The sequence below is a fragment of the Medicago sativa genome, chromosome 4, assembly GCF_051527215.1.
Source record: "Medicago sativa cultivar Bolivia chromosome 4, Bolivia_mono, whole genome shotgun sequence".
NCBI lineage: Eukaryota > Viridiplantae > Streptophyta > Magnoliopsida > Fabales > Fabaceae > Medicago > Medicago sativa.
The window spans coordinates 89,646,651-89,664,333 of NC_140752.1; the positions used below are offsets into that span (position 1 = coordinate 89,646,651).

The 17,683-nt window shown below is 32.7% G+C and overlaps 2 protein-coding genes and 1 pseudogene across 2 annotated transcripts; 2 read left to right on the plus strand and 1 right to left on the minus strand.

Moving 5' to 3' along the window:
• Nucleotides 1-2,665: 2,665 nt before the first annotated feature.
• LOC146933508 (U2 spliceosomal RNA) lies at nt 2,666-2,845 on the minus strand (annotated as a pseudogene).
• Nucleotides 2,846-5,288: 2,443 nt separating this feature from the next.
• On the plus strand, nt 5,289-5,844 carry LOC146933509 (uncharacterized). Its single transcript, XM_085707839.1, has 2 exons — nt 5,289-5,344; nt 5,451-5,844. The coding sequence occupies exons 1-2, from the start codon at nt 5,289-5,291 to the stop codon at nt 5,842-5,844; spliced, it is 450 nt and encodes a 149-aa protein (XP_085563965.1).
• Nucleotides 5,845-13,217: 7,373 nt separating this feature from the next.
• LOC146933510 (GDSL esterase/lipase At5g45670-like) lies at nt 13,218-16,011 on the plus strand. Its single transcript, XM_085705307.1, has 4 exons — nt 13,218-13,494; nt 14,747-14,871; nt 14,955-15,456; nt 15,557-16,011. The coding sequence occupies exons 1-4, from the start codon at nt 13,254-13,256 to the stop codon at nt 15,778-15,780; spliced, it is 1,092 nt and encodes a 363-aa protein (XP_085561433.1). The 5' UTR covers nt 13,218-13,253; the 3' UTR covers nt 15,781-16,011.
• The last annotated feature ends 1,672 nt before the right edge of the window (nt 16,012-17,683 follow it).

A 17,683-nucleotide genomic window follows, 5' to 3' on the forward strand; every position in this document is an offset into this window, starting at 1 on the left:
TTGAGATAAATCAAACAACATTTTACATGCTAATATTTGTAATTTTGTCAAAAAAAAATGCTAATATTTGTAATAATGAATTATTAGGATTTGATTAAGATTAAGACGGTGCATTAATAATGAATTTAGTTTTTTTTTAAAGAAGGAAAACAATGAATTGAGTTACTATGCAGTGTTTTGGTAAAGTTATTCGGGTTTTGTTAACCGGTGCCTCTGGGACACTAGTTAACAAATTAAAAGTAGAAAGAAATGTCAACTTTTACATTAAAAATAACACTTTTCAACTTTGAAAAAGTAGAATGCACAATTTCCAAGAGAATATTTCCTTTTATAGTAATTCCTTAACAAGTGTCGGGGGCCTTGTTAACATTTCCCAAGTTATTTTACACATACATTTAATGATGTGTTGTAACATTAATTAATGAATATGACAACTTGTGATTTTCATATTTATTACTCCACCCGTCTCTTTTTATAGAGAAATGATATTTTGACAACCACTTTTTGACAACTTTTGGACAACTTTCTCTCACATACTCACATGATGTTGTTATCCTCTCTCTTCCTTTTTCTATCTCCATTGTTTTTGGCCAATAAGAAGTGAGAAAAACAAGGTTGTCAACAAAGTTGTCATCAAATGAATGTCAAAATATCATTAATCCTTTTTATAGGAGTATTTTAAAAATCACGGATATTAAGAAAAGTTGTTGTAGTAATAAAGTTGTATCAAATGTGTGTGACTATTACTAGAGTCCGTCCTTTTCGACAACACGGTAACGAGTTTTATTTTTCAGCGATGCTATATGTCCCGATTTTTCTTTTTGGGAAATTTCACGATTGTTAATTTGTGAGTTAAAAAGCAAAATGCAAATCACATTTATTAACTAAATTCCGGAATTGGTGGAATTCACCCCGCTAGTGGTGATAAACAACCAATCACATGATCGTGATCTTTTCTTGAGTTTTTTGTTCGCTGTATTTAGCATTTTTGTTTATTTTTTAGGAGATAACACCGAGTTTTTTTTTTTAAGAACACGGAGTTGTTTTGTTAATTTTTTTTATTTGAAACGATTGCAATTTTTTTTTGGAAAGGATTGTATTGTTATTTAACTCCTTGATTTTTTCCTTTTTATACTAATGAGTTGGAAATTGGAATATGCCCCTTATAATATAACTTTTGCTTGTTTTTTCATGTAAAAAGAGAAGACAATGTTTCCTTAAAAAAAAAATAGACATTATAAATTAAAGGTCTTGCTAACCGGTGCCCTTAGGGCAATGGTTAAAAAATTTACAAATAAAAATTTTGTCTTCAAAATATAAGATATTACTTTTGATCAAGTAATTATTACATAACTTTTTCATAAAAACTCATTTGTTTTGGATGCTTACCTAGTGCCCTTGGGGCACTAGTTAGCATTCTCCATGAATTAAAGGCATGGACCCCGTTAAGATTTGATTCTATTTTTCCTATTTTCTTGGCCTAACGGAAGGGAGTGTTGATGAATCGTAAAGCATCGAATATAAATCTGCATTAGTTTTCTTAGAAATAAAAAATAGACCACTTTGGTCAATTCAAAAGTTTGAAGCAGGAAAAAGACAATGACATTTATAATTACTAATTATTTCTAATGACTTTTTTATCGTGCGAAAACTTGCACATTCTAATGATAAATTTGTATTGTAACTTGTGTATTTTATATTAAATATATAACTTTCTTTAAAAAAATTAAATATATAACTTTTTAAATAAAATAATTGTTGTTTTCAATCAAAAGTTGTTACTTTTGGTTGCTTTAACATTTGAAATACTACATATGTTACACAAACCCACTTATAATAATGATTTCTTACTATTTCTTTTGAAAATTTAAACGATTTTATGGCAATAGATAAAAGTGTTAAATACATTTTTGATCCCTATAAATATTTAAACTTTTTGTTTTAGTTTCCCTAAATTTTTCAGTGTCTTTTGGTCCTTAAAAAGTTTTACATCATCACTTTTCATCTATATTTTTCATGTGTATCATTTGAAATTTCCGATATTTTATTTTTACAATCATATTTAATACTTCATAGAGTTCTCTCTTACATTTGACATCGCAATCATATTTCCGTTCATGTATCAGCTTAGAGACTATATATGTATAAGTGGTTGCTGATCCGGGATTGTAGGAAATTAACTTACGGATATATAGTGAAGATATCATCAATGAAAAACAGAAAAAGTTGAGTCTCAATTCTCAAATTTCATTGTATAAATTCTATCTAGTTCCTCTTTACTTGAATTGCTCTACCTAACTCTTGTCGAATGAGCACCGCTCCGTTGCGACGAGTTTGTGCCACCATCCATCATCATGTGCTTCGTTTAAGGAAGATTGGATGAAATCTAAGATGACAAAGAAAGAGTAAGATTAAAGATTTGATGAAGGAATATTCAAAATTGAGATTTTAAGAATTTTTTTTAAAAAAAAAAAACAAAATGTGTGTTTCTTTGATTTTGGTCACCTTACTTGCCGTCCAAAAAATTCTCTAAAACAAATAGCAAATCCAAAACAAATAATCAAATAAAACGGCTAGAGGCCCAATTGAAATTTTTTGAGCTATAATTAGGCCACACAATAGCTTACATTGAGCATCTCATGTGTCGCCAATGCAAACATTAAGTCTCTCGTGTGTCGCCAATGCAATGATGCAACGCAAAGCAGACACATGAGAAGCTCAAAAGGAAACTATCGTGCTAGCCTCCACCTTAAAAAAAGCAAATTTAATATCGTGTGAATTATTGATCCAAACTAACAAGAACAAACACCACACTTCATCTTAACCAAAAGGAAGAGAAAGGTACGAGTTTCATGATGTGCTCACTGTTGGTTTTATATCTTACATCCGTGCTGCTGCTACCATGTTTCTCCGATGTGGAACTCTTATTGTGCGTACATAGGTACCGCTAATTTTCATTCGCTTCAAGTTTCAATGCGACTGATTAATAAAAGAAGCTCTCATCATTTCCTTATTATTAGAGGCAGTGGCGGAGCCCTTCATGGGCTGAGGTGGACCACGGCCCACCCCCAAAAATTAAAAAATCAACGATTATATGTCAACTTTGCGAGATTTTATACAATTTTGTGTCGGTTTTAGGTTTCGGTTGATCCAAATTTCTGTAAAGTGGTGTAGTGGCTCACCCAAAAAATTTAAATAATTCAATTATAGGTCTATTTTGCGAGATTTTATACAATTTTATGTGGGTTTTAGGTTTTGGTTGATCCAACAATAAAACTCCTTTACGCGGTAAATTTGCACATGAAATAATTGGTCACTTGAATGGATAAAAAATAATTTGACCCACCCCCAAAATATTTTCTAGCTCCGCCACTTATTAGAGGGTTATTCTCGTTTTGTGCTTGGCCTAGATATGAATTATGTTAACTGGGTACATCAAAATAATCAGTTATACAGTAAACAACACTTGTGGAAGCAGGTACAAAATAAAATTCAAACGAAGCAGTTTAGTGTATAAGGTGAAAACTTAGAAATAAACCTCTCATCAATATATAGGGGGACGTATCTGGATCCATATGAGATTCATATATAATATAATCAATCAGACAAGGTTCCATCCTTTCTCTCACATACACCTGTTGTTTACTTCATAGAATATTTTATCACAGCAACCAGCATTGTTGAACCACAAAAGAATGAGGAAAATGAAGGAAGCTTTTGATCTTTATGCTAATTTGTCTCATGTCTCAACCAACATTACTTAAATCTTAATTCCGGTTTTGATCGGGTTTATTACAGTCTGCACCAGCTGGTGCAGGGCCGAAATACCCACTGCTCAGGGCGTGGCAGCTGCAGTGCGTGATGCAATCTATTACGATTCAAAATAGCATTTTAGGAAATACACTTGACATAACATAATTTGGTTGAGGCAATTGGATATGTAGATAATGATACTTAAATCAAGGAAGCTTGGTTTGTGCATAAATAAGAAAATGATTACCAATAATGGATGTGAAGAAAAGTCACTTTCTCCCTTTGATAGGGGAGTAACGACCTAAGTACTTGTGCTTAGGCTCTTCTTCTTTCCTTTCTAAGTATTTTACTGTTCTCTTAGAAATGGCTTAGTCCATATTTCCCTTGTTGATCTCTTGAATATTTCTTTGTATTGTTGCATTGGTTTTAATACAAAGAAATCCCAATTTTATGTGAATTGTGCTTGTGTTTATTTCCTTAAGGTGTCAAACACTTACACAATCAAGTGGGTTAGTAATTTGGGATATCAAAACGTAGTTTTTGAGAGTGATTAACAAGTTGGTGTATATGGTTGTTCATACTTTATTAAGCGGCGAGTGAATTACCGGGACAATTTTTTTTGAACTGATTTATTGTGACAATTATTTTAGACAAATTCTGTTTTGCAAACGCTCCTGATTGATTCGCTACAAAATTCTTTCTAAAATATAATATATATGAAACAAAAAGAAGGAAATGATTAGGACGTACCATTAGCGGGCCTAACTGCGTAAACATAACAACCAAGCATGGTTGTAAGTCGCAGCACATTTCCCCTGTACAATGCTCATAATTATGACCATGTGGTGGGTGATTAAATGCTACAAATTGATAGCTTTGAACTTTTTGTAATTCTTAGTATGATGTTCAAATATATTTATGTGGCAAGAAAAAAATGGGAATTGAATTATGTTATGCAAACATCACTTGAAAGCTTTTGGTTGGTTCTGAGGCAAGTTTTCCGCGTTAGCTAAAAATCACTGCACATTTTTAAACCACGGCAACATTTTCATGTTCATGTAGAAGTTTGTAGTTTTATTAGCTTCATGAAACCACGACAATAACACAATTGGACGTGAGTTTGGATTAAATACCAAACCAAACACACGCTACCAACTTTAAGTTTTTTAAAAAAGATATATGTAATTGTATATGTAATCTTATTTAGTATGAGAGAATAGTCCAAATGCATGTTGAAATTGACAATGAATATAAAGAAGTTGTGGTAACTTCCATAAAATTATGGTATCAGTGTGATTTCGTCAAATTTATTCAACACACTTAATAATTTTGTGTGTGGATACCTGGTTTTATTCATTAAAAAAATATGGCACTTATGAATGATTGGATTGATATGCAATGAATGTAAACTCATTTTTTTTTAATAGCATGAGAACTATATATACAATCCCTTCTCTAGAAAGTAATCACCAAAACACATCACTTGTAAGACATCCCGAACATGTCTATTTCACATCTATAAACCTAGAAAGAACATGCTCTGTTCGAATGGTCTCACTCCTTTGCAATTGAAGGAAAAAGAAATGGTCATGTAAAGGCAGATGGATCATTTATGAATCAATTTTGGATCAAGTATGTCGCAGTGCACCAGTGGTGTCCCATCTGTTGTTTGCAGATGATTGTTTCTTGTTTTGCAGGGCCAATGCGGTGGAAGCACAACATTTACTCACTATTCTTAAAACTTACGAGGTAGCATCTGGACAAGAAATTAACTTATCAAAGTCTGAGGTGTTTTTCAGTCGCAATATAAGTGAGGCAGCGCAGAAGGATTTGTCACACATTATTGGTGTCCGACATGTGATGGGTACCGGAAAGTATTTGGGGTTACCTTCGATGATTGGTAGAGATAAGAGGTCTGTTTTTTCTTTTATCAAGGATCGTATTTGGAAACGAATAAATGCATGGAGGGGACGAGCATTATCGAAGGCGGGAAAGGAATTTATGATCAAATCTGTGTTACAATCTATTCCTTCACACATAATGAGTATTTATCTTTTGCCGAATTCAATTATAGATGATATTGAAAAATGATCAATGCGTTTTGGTGGGGAGGAAGGAGTAACAACAGAGGGATTAAATGGATGGCACGGGAACGTGTGGCATGCCCCAAAGAATTTGGTGGAATGGGGTTTCGGAATTTCAAAGCTTTTAATCTCGCTATGGTAGCCAAACAAGGATGGAGCTTTTTGTCTAAACCTGAATCTCTGGTTGCTAGAGTCTTTAAATCGAGGTACTTTCCACATTCGTCGTTTTTGGGTGCTAAACTCGGACATAATCCGAGCTTTGCTTGGCGGAGTATTTGGAATTCGCGTCAATTACTTTTATATAGATGTAGGTGGACAATTGGAAATGGGCAGCAAGTCAGCGTGATGAATGATCCATGGGTTCGAGGTGTTCATGGTAGCTATATTCAATCCCCACAAAGTTAGGGTGTGCATAGTTTGCGTGTGTCTGATTTGATAGTTGACAAGGAACGAGTTTGGGATATTTGTAACACCCCGTTTTTCCCAACTTAAAAATTTCATACAAATTATCAGAGTTTATCGACATAACGGAGCATCACATACATCAATACATCAATTCCAACAAATATAATAATAGGAAATACCATTTATTTAAGCAACATGTCCTTATAAAATTCAATAATCAAAAACAGCGGAAATTTAGTTTGCAACGTCTCATAAAATCTTTGGCATTAAAAGGCCACAACTTAACATCTCAAACAGTCTTCATAAAATGTTCAACATTTATTAAATAAAATACGTAACAAGGAAAAACAATCATCAGACACCCCCATCCCGTTACGTATCAGAGCATCCTAGACACGATGTGAGGAGTCTACTCACGAACACAGCTAGTCCTGGTTACCTGCAAGTTACCCATACGAAGGGCAACATTTTCAAGCAGAAGGGGTGAGATTTCACAATCATTAAAAACAAATAATAATTCTTAAAAAGATAACCAACATCATATATCTAACATTAATAGCATCATCTTATCATCATTTAACAAGGTTAAGTAATCAACAACTTCATAGTTATTCGAAGTAACATATTCATCTTAATTCACTTCATTTACATCATTATAATTATTGGGACATCAACAACAACAACAAGGCAGCAACATCATCACAACATTGATCATTTATTTTAAGTTATGATGACTCTACAATGCAACAACAACATCAACAACAACTTAGACAACATCAACATGCATGTGGTACCACCAGGGCATTAAGCCCCCATCGCTAAGGTCATATTTGGACCGTCGGGCATTAAGCCCCCATCGCTAAGGTCATAAGAACCTGTCAGGCATTAAGCCCCCATCGCCGACTATGCAACAACTCGACTCTAAATGCAACAATCTTCATTTTTAATGTTAAAATTAACTTTTCTTAAAAAAATGTTAAAATTAACTAACAAATAATTCACAAAAACTCATTACATCAAAACAGCATCACTGGAACATCATAATTAGCAGCATCATCATTAATATAAACATCAGAAACTAATTCATCAAAGAAACGGGCGAAAAGGCACAATTTCGCACAACAACAGGTCTGTACTGCACTTGCTCGCAACGGCGAGCTATTCTACTCGCAACGGCGAGCTAAACAGGGAAACTCGCAACGGCGAGCAAGGTTACTCGCAATTGCGAGTTGGGGTTTGCTCGCAACGACGAGCTGAATCGCTCGCAATGGCGAGCGATGACAGAACTGGGTTCTGTCACAGCTCTGTTCTCTCATCTCAGTCATCCAATTTCACTACCCAGGCCCCAAATTCGTTAGGAATCAACATCTAAACGTTTTCTATGATTGATTAACATCATTCTACATCAAATTACACAACAATTCACTTAAATCTTCCAATTTTAATGACTTTTGGACCTAATCCCAATCCCTTAAACCTACAACAATTGACCACTTCCTATGAATCAAAACTTGTTAATAATGAGAGTTAGTCTCACTCTTACCTTAGATTATGTTTCTGAAATCCAACAGCCGCGTTCTTCGTTCTTTAGGGTTCTCTCTGACTTCTCTTCTTTCTCTCCTCTTTTCTCAGTTGTACGCGTTCTAATTTTCTCTCCCAATTACAGACTTTTATTCTTTCCCTAATTGCTCTTCTCACCACAGCTTACTCTTTCCCCTAATAATTAATTATTTCTACTAATAACAATATTTCTCCCCCACTTAAGAAAATACTTATATTATTAACATATCTTCTACCATTATAAATATATATAATAATTCACATAATATTCTAATAAAAAGCCATAAATCACTTAAATATTAATTATGAAAAAGTGGGCATTACAATATTGATAAGCTTGAATCTATGTTTCTAGATGATATGGTGCAAGCTATTCTCGACACACCACTCTTTGCAGAAGTTCATAATGATAAAATAATGTGGACGATGGAACGTAACAGGAGGTATACTGTTAAGACTGGTTATAAACTTGCTATGATGGAGTTGTTACATACTGATCGGTTCCATGTTGAAGGAGAGTGGAATAGAATTTGGAAGGTGAATTCCCCTCACAAAGCACGTAATTTGTTATGGAGGATTTGCAGAGGGTGTGTACCGACGCGTCTCCGACTACAATCACGGCATGTACAATGTGAGGTGATATGTCCTTGGTGTGATACGACTGTTGAGGATGACTGACATGCTTTTGTGGGTTGTACGGTGGCGCGTGAGAGTTGGTATTTGGCAGGGCTTTCGACTGTGTTGCAATCGCGAGTTGGAACTGTGAGCAGTTTGGCAGATTTTGTTTTTGATATATGTTGTTCCGAAAGCCGAGACATTGCTGGTCGGGTGGCTTCACTTCTTTGGCAAATTTGGGCTGCACGTAATGATGTCATTTGGAATGCCGCTCATCATACTTCAACAAGCATTGGGAGGACAACACTAGATGCATGGCAACAATGGCAGGAGGTTCATAAACATCCCCCACATCCGGTTGTGCAACACGGGAACGGGCAGAATAGAGTGCAAGGTAACAGCTCAGTTTGGGAGAAACCACGTGAGACTTGGTTGAAGTGCAATGTGGATGCCGCGTTCCATGACCGTAACCATATTACATCTTTTGCGTGTTGTGTTAGAGACTCCTGCGGGCAATTTATTCGGGCTCAAACGAAATGGCAGCGGGCAAATATGACAGTTTTGGAATGGGAGGCAGTAGCTTTACTCGAGTCTCTTCACTTTGCTGATGCGAACAGATGGGACTGGGTTATCTTCGAGTCTGACTCATCTACTCTAGTGCAAGCTCTATCGTCTCCGGGCCATGGTGATTCGGAATTCTATGCTATTGTTTCTAGTATTATTTATCAGTTATCTTTGCATTCCAACTTCGAGGTGAAGTTCGTTAGGAGACAAGCGAACATGGCTGCTCATAGTTTAGCTAGGGCGGCCTGTTCTTGGGCTAGTCACCGTATTTTTGATTCTTATCCTTCTTGTATTGAACATTGGTTGATAATTAACTTTGTTTTGGTCCTCTTGACTTGAACAATTTTTTTTATAACCACTGGAACAATTTTTTTTTAAAACTAATCATAAAAAGAGTTTAATTTTTATACATAGTTTGTTAATCACAAATCAATACATGTGTGACATTTTGTCGTGATTAAATGGAAATATTTTTAACAATTTTACTATTAGGATTAATTGATATCGTAAATTTTTTTTACAACGATGATGTACATAATACATACGAGGAAAAGATGTGGGAGGACTTTGGAGAGAAAGACACCAAGGCAAAGATAAGATGTCTTTCAGTTTTGTTGAGAGAGTATTCTTTTAAAAAGTGAGATGAAAATATTTACGAGTAATATTTTTCTTAAAAAAGTATTATAATGAGAAATAATGGACTTAAAAAATTATTTTATTTTATTTTTCAATTTTTTGAGAAGGCATTTTCCAATGCATTTTTTGAGTTTATACATATTGGAAGTCCAGTGAAAAATATAATCATTTATTATATTTGAACATTTTTGAAATATAAAAATTAAATAATTTTATGGATGGATGAAAATTGTTAGTGGATTATAAATAGATTAAAGTGTTGTTTTGATATATATCCATTAAACAATTTATTGTACATCCATCCATTCTATCTATTTTGCACCCTTACAAATTGCTAACCTATCTTATTTAATATCATTATTTTTAAAATTCATTTCATTTATTTTTTTATTTCCCATAATTTCCGTTTAATAGAGATAATTTTATTTGAAACATTGTTAAACACAATATAGACACATTTTTAAGTTAAGATTGGAAGACCAATCTCTTTCACTAAACTTTACCATCTTAAGTACAGTTCACTTAATTTAAGACAAGTGAAATTTGAAGACTATCTAGTAGGCTAGTAGCTATAATATCATTCATGTTAATTAGTTGAGAAAATGTACTTTGTTTTCTATATGAATTTATTAAAAACCTTAAAATTAATTTATTTGATCCTTTTAATATGTATAAATACTTAAATTTGCTTATAATTTATTTATTCCAATTTAGTACTGCACCATACTCTTGGTAAAATACCTAGCGACGAAGGAAAGTTTCACAAGGCATCAATATTGTTGCATAAATTCATGAGAGATGAGTGAGGGAGACATGTATTGTTGCACAAAACCATTAAAAATGGATGAGTATAGACTTTATGCTTTAAATGCATAACAATGGGATTGCTCAAACAAAGCACGTTACTCGGTATGATATAACCTAAGTCATTAAATTCTTCTACCAACTAATATTTATGACATGGTAGTTGGTACTAGTTACATTGCATGGCTTCGATATGCCAAATTAAGTCTCAATAGCACTTGTTCTGTTTTAGGCCAGTTGAGGGTGAAGGTGTCCATTGCTGGAAAATCCAATTTATCATTTCAATTTTCTTGTCAAACCAGCAGTTTACATTCCCAAATCAAGCCCACATTGCTCTCACCGCCGTTTTCAATTTTTTTTAGTATGCTTCAGCTCTGACATTGTAGGAGAGAAATTAAATGCAGAACAAGGTCTTGTACAGTCTCAAACGGCGTTGACAATGATCCTTAATTTCTTACCTTAAAAAAAAAATATCCTTAATTTCTTGAACATTTTATATATTATCTGTAACTCATATTTTTGAAATGATAACCCTTGAATTAAAAATTATGCTTACTAGTACTTGATATACTAGCTAGGAGTATACTACTACTAGATAGTTACACAGCCCAATAAATATTAAATGATGTAAAATTAATATTGTTCCCTTAAGCATTTTGTCAATGGTTTGATACCCCCGACCCATAGATGTTACTACTTTAAATCATTTTTAGCTACCTTGATCGATTAATCTCTATAGTTACTTGTGGAAGATATATTAGTTTATGAAAAAAATGACATTTTATATGATTCTTTATATAAATTCTAATAAAATAGTAAATTATTCTTATAATTTGTGGTCGAACATAACTCAACTCCACAAAAACGGCGTGTGAGGTAAGAATTGTCACCACTAATAAACATTTGTTCATACTATCTCTTATCTAATGCATGACACTTTAACATACACCCTAACGTCCGTCACTATTAGGTTTGACGCATGAATATAAATGGTGGATGGTCAATAGTGGAGACCTGATAGCAGGTGGTCTAACGAATCTTAGGAGACTTTGATACCATCTAAAAATTTATGGTTCGGTGTAACACAATTCTATATAACCGGTTTGTGAGCTAGGTGCGACAGTAGCCACACTTACAAACACTTGTTTAAACAATCCCTTATCCAATGTGAAACTTTTTTTATCCAATGTAAAAAAAAATTATTTCTATTTTTAAAGTTGAATGCAATGATACATTTGAGTATTTATTGTATAGAGAAATATGTGGATTGTGATAATATATGAGACAAGTATTCTATCAAAAATAACAATTAAATGTAAAGCGACACATAGATTGACAATCCTTGAAGTAGTAATTAAGCTGAAGAAACAATCCTCGAAGTTCCTTTCATTGAGACCATTGATCCAAACTATTTTATACATGTCGTTTCGGGTACATAAGCAAATACTCCCCCTTCTATTCAACAAAAAAAAAAAAAAATACTAACTTTCAATGTAAATAATGATGTGTCAGAACTATAATATCCTTGTGTTCTCATTTTTTATCATCGATCACTTGTAGCATAGTACTTCCAATTGTCTTACATAAAGGTAATATCAGAAATAGGAGTAATAGGTGCTTTATTGAAATTCTAATATTAATATGATACTATGCTTCTTTAAAAAAAAAGTGATACTATGAGTTAAAAAAACGTGATGCATAAATGTTGGCCTGTGAATAAGAGTATTACATTGAAAAATTGGATGCTAAACAATTTTTTGAGAGCCCATATTGTTTGATTAAATCTGAACAACTTCTTGTATTGAAAGTCTTATCGACAATTATGGTTAGAAACGTGACATGTTGATGTATGTGAGCAACGACAGTACACAAGTGTGTGGAATGTGGATGAAAAAACTTCAACTCGCGAGCTAAAACATTACGAAATGATATGTATGGACTCAGATGGGGTATATTATTGTGTGTTAAGTGTGAGTTGAAGTCTCAAAAGCAGATGTTAAACTAACATATAAGTAAAGAAATTCATACACATAATGAATTAAGATTTTGAGTGGTGATTTGGATCTAAATCACTTGTATGACCGTTCTTAATTCAACGTGATGATCCTCATGCATCTGTACGTTAAGACTCAACAATGGAATTGGTGACCAACTAATTGACAACTTGGTGTTCAGGCGGCATATCCCCCTTTAGGTTGATTGTATATGGCAACAAAGGAATTGACTCAGTCAGTAACAACATAAGTTTGATGGAAAAATGGATGTTGAATAATATACTCCAAATAAATTGTTTTGGTGAATATAGATATCAAATTTCAATTGTATAGTTTGCTCAAAAGCCAAGTTGATTAGTCATTAGTTATGTATTTTCGAAAGAAACAGTACTTGATTAGTCATTAATTATGTACTATTTAATTAGCATCTATTAATCCTACTATTAATAACCTCGACATTTAAATAATGAAGAAATGTTAAACAATTCGTTCCATCCCTGCAATATGCAATTTGAACATTAAAGTCAGAGTAATCAGTGATTGGATATGAATGAGGTGGTGGTAGTAACAGTATTTGTATTACTCTGGTGGTAGTGGGGGGCTATGAAATTGAATCTCACGTTATATCCGCGTCAATTTAATGCACCTAGCTACACTCCCAACTGTAAAAGGCTATGTACAAAATACTATATACTACTAAAATGTCCTTATTTTTTATCTTTACTTTCTCCACTATATATATTTACACTCTTCTCACACACTTCATTCATTCACTCACTCACTCACAACCCTATCTATCTACCCTTCTAGCCACTCTTCACCACCAATTTTTGCTTCAATGGCATTTGAGGATGTCATAAACATGTTTGCATTGTTGGTTGTTGTGCTTGGTTTGTTGAGTGGGGTTGGAGCTGATCCACAAGTTCCTTGTTACTTCATATTTGGTGATTCTTTGGTGGATAATGGTAACAACAATGGTCTTCAATCTTTGGCTAGAGCTGATTACTTTCCTTATGGAATTGACTTTGGTGGACCTACTGGAAGGTTTTCCAATGGAAAAACCACTGTTGATGCAATTGGTAAGACCCTTTGCTTTTCTTTTATTTTCTTAAACATTAAATATATATGCATGCACTTGTATATTATATGGTCTTAATTCTTAAACTAGTTGCACTTGCATGCACATGAAATAATCATAATTGTCAAAATCATTTATCTAACCGTCTAAAATTTGGGTTTTGTTGATAATTAAGTTGGCATAAATTATACTGGTAGAGTGGTAGTATTTTGTTTTTATCTTAAATTTGTTATATTTCACTGGCTTTCAGTTGATCAGATAAGCATCTAAATCTAAATATTATGCACTTATTTTAATGTTCAAATGAATGTCAATTTATTATGATAAATTCAGAAAATAAATTCCCTCCAGTTATTTTAACTACCTAGAAACATGATCCATGAAATGTCAGCAGCTCCATAGCAAGCGTTTGAATTTGTAACAGGGATGAAATTCAAATCTTTTTTAGGATGGTGGTTAAATAGTACTACTATAGTAATGCTTAATACCACTTTAATTGATAGTAATAGGCTTAATTGAAGTTTTGATTCCCTATTTTAGCCAAATCTTCAATTTTGGCCACTCTATTTCTAATTGGCAATTTTGATTATCCATTTCTATAATTTTGACCATTCAATTGATGATGTGACAATAAATTAGATCAAAATGATGTCTTATGGGGTGTTAAATTAAGTCGTGACTAATCATAGAAAATTAAAATAAGATCAATTAAAATAATTAAATATAGAAAGATCCAAATTGCCATTTAGTCAAAATAGGGACCAAAAAACTAGTAAAGCCTTATAATATTTCCCAATTCCCCAATTTTTTATAAAAAAACAAAAACACCTAGAAGCATGGTCCTTAATAGTGAAATCATAATATAGCATGCACAGAACTAAAACAGAACCATGATGCTAGTACTCTACTACACCTCTTGATGAGTGTGAATCTTGTGACCGGGCTTTAAATTCCATTCCATTCCATTCACATGGTTCTGTTTGGTAGCATTAAATATGCAATTTAATACAGTTTTGACAAAGGTAAAGTGCATCATGAGACATAAATTAACTGCCAAAGAGATCCAAAATTACCAGAAGTACTGATTCGGTAAAAAAACAAACACAAGATTTAAGTGGGACATATTCTTGCATATAATATTGATTTTTTTTTTTTTTTTTTGAGGAATGCATATAGTATTGATTGTTTCACATCTTGTAAATGCACAGTAAACTTCTTTTACTGTTGTCTAACTAACTGTGGAAATTTAACAGCTGAGCTATTGGGATTCGATGATTATATTCCACCCTATGCATCTGCTAGTGATGATGCCATACTCAAAGGAGTCAATTATGCTTCTGCAGCAGCTGGAATTAGAGAGGAAACTGGACGGCAACTAGTATGCATTTATAGTATATAGTTTCATTTTGTTTGCTTAATAGAACATTATTAATTTTTTGAATATGTTCTAAATATTTGTAGGGAGCTCGCCTTAGTTTTAGTGCCCAAGTGCAGAATTACCAAAGCACTGTGTCACAAGTAGTGAATATACTAGGAACTGAGGATCAAGCTGCAAGTCACTTGAGCAAGTGTATTTACTCAATTGGATTGGGTAGCAATGATTACTTGAACAACTATTTCATGCCTCAATTCTATAGCACAGGCACTCAGTATACACCAGATGAGTATGCTGATGATCTTATTCAAGCATATACTGAACAACTTAGAACTCTTTATAATAATGGAGCAAGGAAAATGGTACTATTTGGGATTGGTCAAATAGGGTGCAGCCCAAATGAATTGGCTACAAGGAGCCCGGATGGCGTAACATGTGTGGAAGAAATCAATTCAGCAAACCAAATATTTAACAGCAAATTGAAAGGTCTTGTTGATCAGTTTAACAACCAGCTTCCAGATTCAAAAGTTATCTATGTAAATTCTTATGGTATTTTTCAAGATATTATAAGCAACCCTTCAGCTTATGGTAATTTAATTTCTATCCTAAACATTTTTCTAGTCACATTTCTTTAAAATCAAATAACATATGAACATGTCACCTTATTGACATCAAATTTAATTTTCAGGTTTTAGTGTTACAAATGCTGGATGCTGTGGAGTAGGAAGGAACAATGGTCAATTTACATGTCTACCATTGCAAACACCATGTGAGAACAGAAGAGAGTATTTGTTTTGGGATGCTTTTCATCCAACTGAAGCTGGAAATGTAGTTGTTGCTCAGAGAGCTTACAGTGCTCAATCTCCAGAGGATGCTTATCCTATTGATATTAGCCACTTAGCTCAGCTCTGATCTATCAGCATGGTCTTGCTAGTGGCATATTAAATTGTGTCACTACCATAGTTAATGTTCTTGGAATGTGTTATTTCTTTTGGAGCATTAAGAGTTTTAAATTTTCTTTTCTTTATTGTCACATACTATATATATTCATATGCTAAGTGTTCATAAGTGTCTTCACAATCGACTATGAACATTTTAAACTTTTGCTTTCAATTCTCTATAAAGAAGATATGTCTAATACAACTATTTTTATACATATATGTATGTATGTATAAGTAATTCAAAGCTTAAAAAACAGAAAAATTACATATATTGAACTGAGAAAGTAGATGATTATTTTATTAAAAACAAAAAAAGAAGATTATTTTATTAACATAGAGAGCTCGAATCATTCTCATAAAAGTGTACATATGTGTTTTAAGAAGACAAATAACAAAGCAACAATAAGCAATTGAAAGTTGAAACATACACCGTTTCGGTGAAATGAAATAAAGGAGGTATTCAAGATCTCAACTCTCTAAAATCTCTCTTCTCCACTTTTCTTAAAATAGTCAATTTGAAAAATCTCATCTCTCTAAAATATCTCCTCTCTTTCGACTTACGAACATCAAACCATTGAACTCAAGATATTTTATTACTTGTGTGATTTTTTTTCTATGAGTATTGTAATTAAGATGGATGTAGATGAGTCGTTCACACAGACAGGGGTGCGCTTAGTAAATTGTAAGGTTGGCTCGACTCTGTTAAAATATTTTGGCCTCCGAGTGGGGGCTTACCGCATGCATTGTGACTACGTGGAAACCTCTATTTATGTGTCGTTACGAAGTAAACTTGGGTCTTCGACTAACAAGTATGTGAGCTTAGGAGGAAGGATTGTCGTTCTATACTAGATTCTAATTAAATAGCATCCCAATATTTTACCTTTTCTTTTTGATGATGCATGTTAAGGTTTGAAAGCTAATAAAATATCTTGAATCAGGTGGTATGATGTTTGTAAGACAGTTTTTCCCGCTATATGATTCAGAAATAATTTTTTTCCTTCATCATTTTAAACAGATTAGAATCTGAACCCAACCAAACCCCTATCATTTGAAACCAAAAACCAATCTATTTAAGCCACATAAACTCATAGTTTGCTTACTATAAAACCAAAAACCTAATCTACTATAACTAAAAAGACATGTTGTATGTCACATTAAACATTTTAGGCCTATTAGACAAGTCTACTTAGAAGTATTAGATTTTTTATGGGCTCTTAAGTATTAATTTTGTACTTTGCATTAGAAAACTTTTTATAACTATTATTATATTAGATTATCTACATTGTTTAAATGAAAAATAAATTTGATAATTTTTTCAATAATTTAATTATATTAGCCTACAATTTTTTTCCATATTTAATATATTATTATAAAATAGAATTGGCAATATGATATCATATAAAATCATATTTTCTAAAATGTTATATTAAATATCAAAACGACGTTTAATTTTATTGGTCTATTAATTCTTTTTAAAGATATGACATTTTATTTATTTAAAGATGTCAATACGAAATACTATGTCTTTAATTAGGGTAACAAGTCATAATATACTTTCCCCTTAAAAAAAAGTAATACCATACTTTCAAAAATTCTAGATCCTAGTCCTCGACTAAAAATAAGTCTATGATAGATAATAGGTAAGACCTAAGTCTTGAATTTTTTTATATATAAGATTAGACTTGAGTCTGATAAAGTTTAATTCGACCCAACCTATTCTCATCCTATTTTTAGGTGTTTTTACTTTACTTATTAATTAAGCTTCCTTTAAACTTGTAATTGTAGGTGTCTTTACTTCACTACTATTATATTAGATTATGTACTTTGTTTAAATTATAAATAAATTTGATAATCTTTTCAATAATTTAATTATA

What these genes read in the sequence shown, in the direction of transcription:
- LOC146933509 (XM_085707839.1), top strand. Translation starts at nt 5,289, where the DNA reads ATGCTCTGTTCGAATGGTCTCACTCCTTTGCAATTGAAGGAAAAAGAA. An exon ending in AAGGAAAAAGAAATGGTCAT is followed by an intron (nt 5,345 to 5,450) that starts GTAAAGGCAGAT and finishes CTTGTTTTGCAG; the next exon opens with GGCCAATGCGGTGGAAGCAC.
- LOC146933510 (XM_085705307.1), top strand. Translation starts at nt 13,254, where the DNA reads ATGGCATTTGAGGATGTCATAAACATGTTTGCATTGTTGGTTGTTGTG. An exon ending in AACCACTGTTGATGCAATTG is followed by an intron (nt 13,495 to 14,746) that starts GTAAGACCCTTT and finishes GAAATTTAACAG; the next exon opens with CTGAGCTATTGGGATTCGAT. An exon ending in AGGAAACTGGACGGCAACTA is followed by an intron (nt 14,872 to 14,954) that starts GTATGCATTTAT and finishes AAATATTTGTAG; the next exon opens with GGAGCTCGCCTTAGTTTTAG.